The sequence below is a fragment of the Salvelinus namaycush genome, chromosome 18, assembly GCF_016432855.1.
Source record: "Salvelinus namaycush isolate Seneca chromosome 18, SaNama_1.0, whole genome shotgun sequence".
In the NCBI taxonomy this organism is placed as follows: Eukaryota; Metazoa; Chordata; class Actinopteri; order Salmoniformes; family Salmonidae; genus Salvelinus; species Salvelinus namaycush.
This window is the reverse complement of record NC_052324.1, coordinates 17,275,435-17,289,120: the sequence shown is the minus strand read 5'-3', so window position 1 is coordinate 17,289,120 and position 13,686 is coordinate 17,275,435. Positions and strand designations below refer to the sequence as shown.

At 41.7% G+C, this 13,686-nt stretch overlaps 1 protein-coding gene across 1 annotated transcript; it reads left to right on the top strand.

Annotated features, from left to right (window-relative positions):
• The first annotated feature begins 383 nt into the window (after positions 1-383).
• Positions 384-5,777, top strand: LOC120062722 (4-hydroxyphenylpyruvate dioxygenase-like). The gene is made up of 15 exons (XM_039012781.1): positions 384-449; positions 752-875; positions 1,057-1,083; positions 1,331-1,393; positions 1,736-1,840; positions 1,969-2,011; positions 2,140-2,222; positions 2,439-2,528; positions 2,619-2,722; positions 2,850-2,927; positions 3,662-3,824; positions 4,012-4,083; positions 4,189-4,311; positions 4,497-4,613; positions 5,136-5,777. Exons 2-15 carry the CDS (start codon positions 873-875, stop codon positions 5,244-5,246), a joined length of 1,182 nt encoding a protein of 393 aa, XP_038868709.1. The 5' UTR covers positions 384-449; positions 752-872; the 3' UTR covers positions 5,247-5,777.
• Positions 5,778-13,686: the final 7,909 nt, after the last annotated feature.

The window sequence follows — 13,686 nt, the reverse complement described above, 5'->3', positions numbered from 1 at the left end:
ATCACTTTCATAAGACACAGACTACTAGTTCAATTGAGGAAATGAGTTCTAGTGTAGTAGTGTATCATATTCACTACTATGTAAATCAGTTGGGAGGGCTGTCAATATTGTCACATTGGGCAAAAGTACATCAGGCAACATTGTCATTCACACACAACAATAGATCAATTAAAAACCTCTGGAATAACCATGCTCATACAAATGTTGATGATGAAGGATTTGTAAAGAATGATACAGAAGGTATAAAACATTGTCATACATAAACAGATGACTAATTATGAAGAGGGGGAGGGGAGACTATTGAAGCCTACCAATAGTTTGTTTCTACAATTTCAAAATTGTGGCGAATGCTCCATACATATGTCCAAATAAACAGCCAATAGGAAACCTGCACGAGCGAACCTCCTCTCGAGACTAAATACAAACACATGGCCTGACTAGAAAAGATTGTGAGTGCATTTTCTGTCTTTGCATAGTTTCATTTTAAAAATAAATAACAATTTAGTTTTTAATATAACTTTTCCGGTATTTGAGAAGAGATGTTAAGTGTATTTTTTTCGCATATCACTTTTTGTTATATGTGATGTATGCACCTAATTTATGTGATGCACCTTAGATAAACTTATAGTATGAAATGTATTCCAAGCGTAGAGTCAAGCGTACCATTACTTGTATTTTTTTAACATATATATTTGGATGAGAAATTATTGTGTAACCTCTCTTTCTCTCTCTATATCTCCGTATACTTCAGTGTACTCTCCTCCTCGAACAGCGGCGGGGCGTGGAACTTCGAACTTCATTCTGAACGTTTAAATGCTTGCCTTTATTGTACTGAGTTTATTTTCAAGCAGTTGAAAGCCTAAGGGTACAAGATGGTAAGAGAAAATATATATTCATTCGAAAATTGTTACATTTTTATTATTTAGATACATTTGTCAGTTGTGATTTGTCAGTTGTTATTCAATTTATAATTACAATTTCACATTCCAAGATTTATTAGCCATTGGAATGATGATCTTAAACGTTATGCTGATGTGTAGTTTTGTATCTATTTAGACTACCTACACAGACAGAGGTGAACATGTAAGTCCTTCAATTAATACTCTTTGTGAATAGATATTTTAATGAACACACAATTATTTTTTATGGATATGTCTTTTAACTAGTTCAAAGTATGATTTAAAAAGTGTAACTAGACTACCAATATGTTTAAATATGCATCATCGTTCTCTTACATTTAATATTTTCTAATTGCTGTCATATGGACTGATGTATGCTAGATGTATCCCCCTCACATACCAGTATTAAATTGTTCTGGTTTTGTTCGAAGCACGACCATGGCAAGTTTATCTGTTTCGACCACATCACATTCTGGGTTGGAAATGCCAAACAGGTATGAAGCTCATATGCTGATTTTCAATTGTTTTGCATGTTGTTACATTTTTCCTGAACAATCTCAAAGTTAGAGGACTATTCACTGAGGGGGATGGCTATTGGCTCTTTTAAGGGGTGGAGGGGCAATAGGCATGAAACCTCAGAGTAGACCCCATCATCCTCTAATTTGATCCAGACGCTTTTCCACTCCATCACCAGGGGGTGGCGCTCCCAGCACACCAGTCCTTTACAGTACAACAACACACTGTATAGAAATTGTATTAAGGTTTTGTGCCTAAACAGTAAATGTACAAGTGTTTGGTTGTGAGTGCCAAAGGTGTTTTTTCTTCTGTTTCAACAGGCAGCATCTTACTATTGTAACAAGCTTGGATTTGAACCGTTGGCCTACCAGGGTTTAGAGACAGGCTGCCGTGATGTGGTGTCTCATGTGGTCAAACAAGGCAAGGTGAGCAGAGCATTGCAGCATTCCGAATTAATTATGGCACATGTTAATAATAGATCGTAACTTGTTACAAGTGATGGAAGTTCCGTGGTTGTCCATCATGTAACTTTTGGGCTTTTTGTCTTTCCCAGATTATGTATGTATTCGCGTCCGCCCTCAATCCTGGAAACAAAGGTACAGTATGACAAAAACGTCACTGTTCATATGGTTAAATATGATGAGATTGGTTGTCACTGACTAGTGTGCTACTTCACTCACTTTGATTTTAATATACTGCACTTTTGTCCATCTCCCTTATTCAGAAATGGGGGAGCACTTGGTGAAGCATGGGGATGGAGCCAGGGACATTGCATTCACTGTGGAGAACTGTGATTACCTTGTGCAGGTACCAAAGCATGCTTGCTATTTAAACCAAAATATCAGCTTTTTCTGGAATGATGAGAATGCTTCTTTCCTAATGAGATGGGTTGAAAATATTATTAAGGATTGCAATATTTTTCTTGGATTTATTGAAAAGACACATAGCCATAGGATAATTATTTTAATCTTCCTGGATCTTTATCATATGTGCATATGTTTATCTGTCTATTATACTCTTTAGAAAGCCAGAGAGCGTGGCGCCATCATAGTGAAAGAGCCGTATGTATTGGAGGACAATTATGGCAGGGTAAAGCTAGCTGTTCTCCAGACGGTAAGTCAGTCAACATCTGCTGAAACTGAGCAGAGGAAAGTAGATTTACAGTATGCTCTAGATTTGGGATTTTCTCTTATATCACTATAGTATGGGGACACCACACACACATTTGTGGAGAGGACAGCCTACAAAGGGCTTTTCCTCCCAGGGTTCCATCCTCCTCTCCACCGGGACCCCTTGTTGGCCAAGCTGTGAGTACGAGCAATTTTACCTGGTGTTAGAGATGAGAGTAACTTTTATAGATCATTGTAAACGAGTTTGAATGACTGTTTCAGTTAAGCAGTTGGCGTCACTGTGAAGCCTTATCTAACATTACAGACCCAGTGGATTACTGAACTTCATTGACCATGTTGTGGGGAACCAGCCGGATGATGAGATGGTGCCTGTAGTGGAATGGTAAGGCATTGTCTAGGTCTAGATTAGAGGATTTACAACATTTACATTTGAGTCATTTAGCAGATGGTGTTATCCAGAGTGACTTACAGGAGCAATTAGGGTTAAGTGCATTGCTCCAGGACACATCAACAGATTTTTCACCTAGTCATGGATTTGTACCAGTGACCTTTCGGTTACTTGCCCAACGCTCTTAACCGCTAGGCTACCTGCTGCCCTACTATTACACATCCTGGCCTGTACATTTTGTTCCAGACAAAAACATCCATGGATATCAGTTTCCTCTTCGATTAAAAAACTCTACCACACACTAATTGCAATATAAAAAAACAGCAGCCTATAGACAACATTTTAGGGATCACTTGACATTCTCTAGAATGTTTTCCATCCAATGCAAGTAAAGCCAAATTGACTGCTCTTCACGTTTCTCCATACAGCAGTGGTTAGGTTGGTGGTTAGATGGGTGGATGGGGATGTGTCAGTATTACGTAACCCAGGCTGTTTGGCATAGGTCAGGGACTAATATTACTTAGCCGTTTTTGAGCTGGGTCCCTGGGGCTCCCCACATCTGGAGTCAATTAGAGGTCCACCATGCAGCTCTGAGATGGAAAACAGGGATGGGTTTGATCTCTAAAGGGAAGGCCCAGGGATTAGGGCCGTGGGATAGATAAAGTATAGTCTCTCACCTATCCATTCAACACACAAAGATTCCTGAGTAGTAGGTTCTGTTTCCATAGGTACCAGAAGAACCTGCTCTTCCACCGGTTCTGGTCGGTGGATGACAAGCAGCTGCAGACAGATTTCAGTGCACTGCGCTCCATCGTTGTGGCCAATTATGAAGAGACAGTGAAAATGCCCATTAATGAGCCAGCCATGGGCAAACGCAAGTCCCAGATCCAGGCAAGTCATATGCCTTGTTATTCAATATATAATATATTAAGTATATCAAGAGGTATTTACTTATGTAACAAAGACATACCAATGTCCTCCATACACATATATTTAGTACTGTACCATTAAGAAACTTAGCATTACAAAAAAGTCAAGTGTAGAGCTTGTACCTTGCTAAATTCACTGGATCTAACAGGAGTATGTGGAATACTACGGTGGCCCAGGTGTCCAGCACATTGCCATGAACACATCAGACATCATCACTGCAGTAAGTCTTTTCACAAATAAAGGCTAAGCTCAACCTGGTCACTATTATATACACATCAATGGAAGATGAAAGCTTGGTGTGGTTAGTGTATTCTCCTTGTTGTAGATCCGTAACCTGAAGGAGCGTGGCATGGAGTTCATGTGTGTGCCAGACACCTACTACCAGCTGCTGAGAAAGAATCTCCAACACTCCCAAGTCAGGATCACTGAGGACCTGGACATTCTGGAGGTCAGAGACACAACTTTCCCTGCTGTTTGAATACATTTTCCAATTATTTATTATATTTAATTTATCCAAATACCTGATAGTTAAATGCATAATGATGGCAATTACAATCAGTTAATTTGAAGTTCCATGCTCGGTTCTTAGCTATTCAGCCTGATAAGCACTTTTATGTCCTGTTGCTTTGACAGGAGCTGAAGATCTTAGTGGATTTTGATGACAATGGCTACCTGCTCCAGATCTTCACCAAGCCTGTTCAGGACCGTCCCACGGTGTTCCTGGAGGTCATTCAGAGACACAACCATCAGGTGAGAGTAGCAAATAAAATAAAATAAAATTTTATTTGTCACATACACATGGTTAGCAGATGTTAATGCGAGTGTAGCGAAATGCTTGTGCTCCTAGTTCCGACAATGCAGTAATAACCAACAAGTGATCCCACCTAACAATTCCACAACTACTACCTTATACACACAAGTGTAAAGGGATAAAGAATATGTACATAAAGATATATGAATGAGTGATGGTACAGAACGGCATAGGCAACATGCAGTAGATGGTATAGTGTACAGTCTATACATATGAGATGAGTAATGTAGGGTATGTAAACATAAAGTGGCATAGTTTAAAGTGGCTAGTGATACCATTAGCATGAGATATCATAGAGCATTACCAATGAAATGATATAAAACCATTATGATTTTAAGAATATGAGATTTCTTAGTTTATTGAAAAATCTATTTGCAGTATGTAGTGATGATAAAGGTGGATGTGCAGGTCTACATTTAGACTGAAAACGATGTAAAAACATGTCTTTGTACTCTTCCAAGGGCTTTGGTGCAGGAAACTTCAAGGCTCTTTTCGAAGCCATTGAGGCAGACCAGAATGCTAGAGGGAACTTGACTATCCTGACCCCTAATGGTGTGTCTAACCATATTTGAGCTTGCATATAATTTGTTCAATGATTTATTGGAGAGCTGTATCTACACACTATATATAAATGGAGTTATGATTGATATGGCTTGTGGAGTCAAACATAAGGAACGATTGTTCATTGTTAGAATAATATAGTGATGCTAAAAGAACATACTAAATATATTTGGCTTGAAGCCACATTTTTATATTTGTTTTTGTGACTGATCAGAATCAGATATGTTGATGTACAATACATAGCAACAGCAACAGAGCAGACATCATTATACAATTTTAGCCAGCTCTATAATCTAGCATTCTGGCTTCATTATTTTTTTATGTGACCTCACTCTGTAGTCTTAGCTTTATATTGTCTTATTTGCTTTACTTCTGAAAAAATAATAACAAATGAACCACAACCTAACCAGGAGGGAGGTAATAAACCACAACTGAAAATAATCCATAATAAGAACACACAAATGTCAGTTTATTGTATCCTTTCACTTCAAACTGTTACTTTTAGCATTAATATGTGCATGTAATAAAACAATAGAACTGCATTGAGACTCATTCATCATTCACAGTGTTTGTTTTTGTGTGAGAGTGAACTTGTCAAAAATATGTAATAAATCAATTATAAATATACAGTTCCACTCTGTCTTAAAAAAAACTACCTGAGAAAACAATTACCATAAGAACCCAGTAAAAGGCTTGACACAAACTGAATACATCGCCATTAGCTCTCATGTACACATAACTCATCCTGTACATGTTTGCACAACAAACCATCTTTCCAGGTCAAGGTATTTTCATACCCCACCCGGTACTTTTAAATGCTAAAGGAGAGGAACACAGAGCCCACCCCTGGTGCAGGAAATGTGTGTGGTTTTGTCAGGAACTGTTTTAAATTATTATTATTTTAAAGTTAGCATTTTGTATCGCTTGTTATAGCGCCACCATGTGGCCAATTGTCATGCCATTCCACGAGAGGGTGTGGCCTTTGGCCCTTTACCATCATGCAAGGTTGCAAACTCCTAGGCCTTACCATCTCATGGGAATTTGCTTTTTCTTTGCTGCTTGAACCCCTAATAACAGTCCCACCCCAGTGACAGTATGTTAATAACAGCTCTTTAGTAAAGGATATGCCAGGCGGTGTCAGAGGAGGGCCCAAAATGTTGTCGAGGACTCCTGCCACCATGGTCGTGGACTGTTGTCTCTGTTACCGCACGGCAAGCGATACCAGAGGGCCACGTCTAGGTCCAAGTGGCTTCTGAGTAGCTTCTACCCCCAAGCCATAAGACTACTGAACATCTAATAAAATGGCTACCCAGACTACTTGCACCACCCCCCCTCTCTCTTTCACGCTGCCGCTACTCTCTGTTTATTATCTATGCATAGTCACTTTAACTCTACCTACATGTACATATTACCTCAATTACCTCGACTAACCGGTGCCCCCGCACATTGACTCTGTATCGGTACCCCCTGTATATAGCCTCACTATTGTTATTCTACTGCTGCTCTTTAATTATTTGTTACTTTATTTCTTATTTTTTTAGGTATTTTTCTTAAAACTGCATTGTTGGTTAAGGGCTTGTGAGTAAGCATTTCACTGTAAGGTCTACACCTGTTGTATTCGGCGCATGTGACAAATAACATTTGATTTGATGTGTTATGAGGGGGAACCCAGAGAGTGTCACTGAGACAGCTGAAGCCATTGTCTTGCTGCAGCAGCCTGTCATAGGTGGCATGCAGCAGCTTGGCGTCCCCCTCACCCAGGCACTCCCTCCAGACACTGTTTAGGACAGCCAACTCCTCATGGTGAGAACGATGACAGAGGCAGGGACTGACCGAGGAGACAGGGGAGGGCGTGGCTCTCTGCAGTGACCTCATCCCTTGTAATCGCTTCACTTTTTATTCATTTTTTAATTTCACCTTTATTTAACCAGGGAGGCTATTTGAGAACAAGTTCTCATTTACAACTGTGACCTGGCCAAGATAAATCAAAGCAGTGCGACACAAACAACACAGAGTTACACATGGAATAACAAACATACAGTCAATAATACAATAGAAAAAGTCTACATACAGTGTGTGCAAATGAGGTAGGATAAGGTAGGTAAGGCAATAAATAGGCCATAGTGGCTAAATAATTACAATATAGCAATTAAACACTGGAGTGATAAATGTGCAGAAGATGAGTGTGCAAGTAGAGATACTGGGGTGCAAAGGAGCAAAATAAATAAAATAACAGTATGGGGATGAGGTAGTTGGATGGGCTATTCACAGATGGGCTACGTACAGGTGCAGTGATCTGTGAGCTGCTCTGACAGCTGGTGCTTAAAGCTAGTGAGGGAGATATGAGTCTCCAGCTTCAGTGATTTTTGCAGTTCGTTCCTGTCATTGGCAGCAGAGAACTGGAAGGAAAGGCGGCCAAAGGAGCAATTGGCTTTGGGGGTGACCAGTGAAATATACCTGCTGGAGCGCGTGCTACAGGTGGGTGCTGCTATGGTGTCAAGTGAGCTGAGATAAGGCGGAGCTTTACCTAGCAAAGACTTATAGATGACCTGGAGCCAGGGGTTTGGCGACAAATATGTAACGAGGGCCAGCCAACGAGAGCATACAGGTCGCAGTGGTGGGTAGTATATGGGGCTTTGGTGACAAAACGGATTGCACTGTGACAGACTGCATCCAATTTGCTGAGTAGAGTGTTGGAGGCTATTTTGTAAATGACATCGCCAAAGTCAAGAATTGGTAGGATAGTCAGTTTTACGAGGGTATGTTTGGCAGCATGAGTGAAGGAGGCTTTGTTGCGAAATTTTAGATTGGAGATGCTTCATTTGAGTCAGGAAGGAGAGTTTACAGTCAAACCAGACACCTAGGTATTTGTAGTTGTCCACATATTCTAAGTCAGAACCGTCCAGAGTAGTGATGCTGGACGGGCAGGCAGGTGTGGGCAGCGATCGGTTGAAGATCATGCATTTAGTTTTACTTGCATTTAAGAGCAGTTGGAGGCCACTGAAGGAGAGTTGTATGGCATTGAAGCTCGTCTGGAGGTTAGTTAACACAGTGTCCAAAGAAGGGCCAGAAGTATACAGAATGTTGTCGTCTGCGTAGTGGTGGATCAGAGAATTACCAGCAGCAAGAGCGACATCGTTGATGTATACAGAAAAAAGAGTCGGCCTGAGGATTGAACCCTGTGGCACCACCATAGAGACTGCCAGAGGTCTGGATAACAGGGCCCTCCGATTTGACACACTGAACTCTATCTGAGAAGTAGTTGGTGAACCAGGCGAGGCAATCATTTGACAAACCATCTTCCGCCTCATTCTCCACCTCATTCTCCATTGTACCATCCTCCAGGAGCACTTCCCCATCTCTCTCTGGTTCTCCACATCTACCAGCCCTGGCTGGTTCTCCAGGCCATACAAGGACATCTTCCTGTGGGACCCAGGATGAGGATTAAGCCAAACATCCGCATGGTTAGGAGTCTCTGCTGATGATAGACAGGCTGCTAGGAGAGGAAGCTAGAATAGAGGAGCACCATTGTCCTCTGTGAAGAGGCCACACTAAGAAAAAATGGTTCCAAAAGGGTTCTTCGGCTGTCCTCATAGGAGAACCCCTTTGGGTTTCATATAGAACCCTTCTTAGCTCCAAGTAGAACCCCTTTGGGTTTCATGTATAACCCTCTGTGGAAAAGGTTCTACATGGAACCCCAAAGAATTCTTTTTGAAATTCTTTTTGATAATTTTACCCCTTTGTCTCCCCAATTTCGTGATATCCAATTGATTGTTACAGTCTTGTCCCATTGCTGAAACTCCCATACGGACTCGGGAGAGGTGAAGGTTGAGAGCCATGAGTCCTCAGACAATGGCCCTGCCAAGCCGCACTGCTCGCTTAACCTGTAAGCCAGCCGCACCAATGGGTCGGAGGAAACACTGTACAACTGACAAACGAAGTCATCTTGCAGGCTCCCGGCCCGCCTCAAGGAGTAACTAGAGCGCGATGGGACAAGAAAATCCTGACCGGCCAAACCCTCCCCTAACCCGGACAATTCTCCCGGCCGGCTGTGACACAGTCTGGGATCGAACCCAGGGTTGTAGTGACGCCTCAAGCACTGCGATGCAGTGCCGCAGACCGCTGTGCCACTCGGGAGGCCTAACCCCAAAGAGTTCTACCTGAAACCGAAAGGGTTCTCCCTGGAACCCAAAAGGGTTCTTCAAAGGGTTCTCCTTTGGGGAAAGCCGAAGAACTCTTTTAGGTTCTAGATAGCACCTTTTTTTCTAAAGTGCTATCTAGGGGGAATTTCCTGTGTTCTCTTAGTCGGGATTAAGTCCCTCTCGGGTATCCGTGGGGTCCAGGGAGCGGGAAGGATATCAAAACATTTCTGCAGCATTGAAGGTCCCCAAGAACACAGAGGAACTCTGGAGCTTTGTAAGAGTGAGCATCGGGTTCTTTGTCACCTCCCTGACAAAGGCCCTTCTCCCCCGATTGCTCAGTTTGGCCGTGCGACCAGCTCTATGAAGAGGCTTGGTGGTTCCAAACTTCTTCCATTGAAGAGTGATGGAGGCTAATGTGTTCTTGGGAACCTTCAATGTTTTGGTACCCTTCCCCAGATCTGTCAACTGTGGGACCTTGGATAGACAGGTGTGTGCCTTTCCAAATCATGTCCAATCAATTGAATTTACCACAGGTGGACTCCAATCAAGTTGTAGAAAAATCTCAAGGCTGATCAATGGAAACAGGATGCACCTAAGCTCAATTTCAAGTCTCATAGCAAAGTGTCTGAATACTTATGTACGTAAGGTATTTCTGTTTAATTTTTTATAAATGTGCAACAAAAAAATATATGTTTTCACTTTGTCATTATGGAGTAGTGTGTGTAGATTGATGAGGAAAACATTTTATTTAATCAATATTTTAGAATAAGAGTTACGTAACAAAATGTGGAAAAAGGGAAGGGGGCGGGAATACTTTCCGAATGCACTGTACCTTGTCAATTATGAACTCCCATCAGTCAGTCTCTGGAGAGGATTGGTGTCCTGAATGTAGAGACACCATGTGTGTATTAATTCTTATGGCTGCAATCCCGTTAACGGGATCGATATGACAACAGCCAGTGAAAGTGCAGGGCGCCAAATTCAAACAACAGAAATCTCATAATTAAAATTCCTCAAACATACAAGTATCTTATACCATTTTAAAGGTAATCTTGTTGTCAATCCCACCACAGTGTCCTATTTCAAAAAGGCTTTACAGCGAAAGCACCACAAACGATTATGTTAGGTCACCGCCAAATCACAGAAAAACAAAGCCATTTTTCCAGCCAAAGACAGGAGTCACAAAAAGCAGAAATAGAGATAAAATGAATCACTAACCTTTGATGATCTTCATCAGATGACACTCATATGACGTCATGTTACACAATACATGTATGTTTTGTTCGGTAAAGTTCATATTTATATAAAAAAATCTCAGTATACATTGGCGCGTTATGTTCAGTAGTTCCAAAAACATCCGGTGATTTTGCAGAGAACCACATCAATTTCCAGAAATACTCATAATAAACGTTGATCAAAGATCAAGTGTTATACATGGAATTTTAGATCCACTTCTCCTTAATGCAACCGCTGTGTCAGATTTAAAAAAAGCTTTACGGAAAAAGCAAACCATGCAATTATCTGAGGTCGGCGCTCAGAGCCCAATCAAGACAAAAATATATCCGCCATATTGTGCAGTCAACAGAAGTCAGAAATAACATTATAAATATTAACTTACCTTTGATGATCTTCATCAGAATGCACTCCCAGGAATCCCAGTTCCACAATAAATGTTTGCTTTGTTCAGTAATGTCCATCATTTATGTCCAAATAGTTACTTTTGTTAGCGCGTTTGGTAAACAAATCCAAAGTCACGAAGCGCGTTCACTAAAAGCAGACGAAATGTCAAAAAGTTCCGTTACAGTCAGTAGAAACATGTCAAACGATGTATTGAATCAATCTTTAGGATGTTTTTAACATAAATCTTCAATAATTTTCCAATCGGAGAATTCCTTTGTCTTCAGAAATGCGATAGAACAGAGCTGGCTCTCACATGAACGCGCATGGTCAGCGCATGTTCAGGTCATGGTAGACCTTACTCAATCCACTCTCATTCGGCCCCACTTCACAGTAGAAGCATCAGACAAGGTTCTGAAGACTGTTGACATCTAGTGGAAGCCTTAGGAAGTGCAGAATGACCCATATCCCACTGTGTATTCGATAGGCGATGAGTTGAAACACTACAAACCTCAGATTTCCCACTTCCTGGTTGGATTTTTTCTCAGGTTTTTGCCTGCCATATGAGTTCTGTTATACTCACAGACATCATTCAAACAGTTTTAGAAACTTCAGAGTGTTTTCTATCCAAATATACTAATAATATGCATATATTAGCAACTGGGACTGAGGAGCAGGCAGTTTACTCTGGGCACCTCTGGGCACCTTTTCATTCAAACTACTCAATACTGCCCCGCAGCCATTTAAACAATGTTTATTGTTTCATAAACACAAGATTGAATTCTCTGTTGGAAAAATACTAATGGAACATAGTAGTAGAGATATATCACTTGCAGACTCTCAGTTTTGGAGGGTGTGCTCATCACTGCCCACTGGCAATGTCCAAGGGCTGTAAAGTCCACTAACAAGGAGCCGGAAGTACAACATTTTGTTTTCTCCTAAGCATAAGAGTCAGATGGAGCAACCTCCTAGTGAATAAACACTCCAGGGTTCCCGTAATTTAGGAGACATAAAAAGTCAATTGAAAATCATAAATCATAATCTTTTATCACATTTATTGATAGTAGTTATCAATCAATCAATCAAATGTATTTATAAAGCCCTTTTTACATCAGCAGATGTCACAAAGTGTTAGGTATCCTCAGGCACCCCGTAGTGCCGGAAGACTTGCGTAAACAAGGCCTCCACAGTCTGTAGGGTCGTAGGGAGACCGGGCAGAGGAAGGAGACGGCAGGACTTAGAGAAACGATCCACAACGACCAGGATCGTGGTGTTTCCCTGTGATGGGGGGAGATCGGTCAGGAAATCGATCGACAGGTGTGACCATGGCCGTTGTGGAACGGCTAAGGGGTGTAACTTACCTCTGGGCAGGTGCCTAGGCGCCTTTCACTGCTGAAAAAGCTGTTGCGCAGCAACTCACTGCCTTCCTGAAGACAAATAATGTATACGAAATGCTTGTCTGATTTTAGACCCCATCATAGCACTGAGACTGCACTCGTGAAGGTGGTAAATTACCTTTTAATGGTGTCAGACCAAGGCTCTGCATCTGTCCTCGTACTCCTAGACCTTAGTGCTGATTTTGACGCCATCGATCACCACATTCTTTTGGAGAGATTAGAAACCCTAATCAGTCTACATAGACATGTTCTTGCCTGGTTTAGACCTTATCTGTCGGAAAGATATCAATTAATCTCTGTGGATGATTTGTCCTCAAGGTTCCGTTTTAGGACCACTATTGTTTTCACTATATAGTCTACGTCTTGGTTATGTCATTCGGCAACACAATGTCAACTTTCACTGCTATGCGGATGACACACAGCTGTACATTTCGATAAAACATGGTGAAGCCCCCAAATTTTCTACCCTGGAAGCATGTGTTTCAGACATAAGAAAGTGGATGGCGGCACATTTTTTAGATGCTAGAGATGCTAGTTCTAGGTCCCAACAAACAAAGAGATCTGCTGTTGGATCTGACAATTAATCTTGATGGTTGTGCAGTCGTCTCAAATAATACTGTGAAGGACATTGGCGTTACTCTGGACCCTGATCTCTGTTTTGACGAGAATCTGAAACTTTTTGTCCCAAAATTATGTAGAAAAGCGAATCCATGCTTTTGTCACTTCTCGATTAGACTACTGCAATGTTCTACTCTCAGGCTACCTGGATAAAACACTAAATAAACTTCAGAGAATCCCCTCTCTCCACTGGGATTCTCTGCCTCTGACCCTATTACAGGGGCAGAGTCATTGGCTTACTAGTGCTCTTCCATGCCATCCCTAGGAGGAGAGCGTCACTTGAGTGGGTTGAGTCACAGACGCGATCTTCCTGCCCAGTTTTGCGCCTCTTCGGGCTCGTGCGGTGGAGAAGATCTTTGTGAGCTATACTCAGCCTTGTCTCAGGGTAGTAAGTTGGTGGTCTGTTGATATCCCTCTAGTGGTGTGGGGGCTGTGGTTTGTAATATGGCTTTTTTTCCTGACTTGGTTCCCCGGTGATCTGCACGCACCGCTACTGTTGATGTGTCACTGTTGTGTCTGTGTGAGCTGCAGCCCGAAGTACAGCTCAGGCCTGTTTGATTTTGTCATCAAAAAGCATTGTTTCTAACCTGAAGGCCAAGGTCGAATAGTCACAGTTTGCCACTGCAGGTTAACATTCACAAGGCCGCTGTGCCAGACGGATTACCAGGACAAAATAC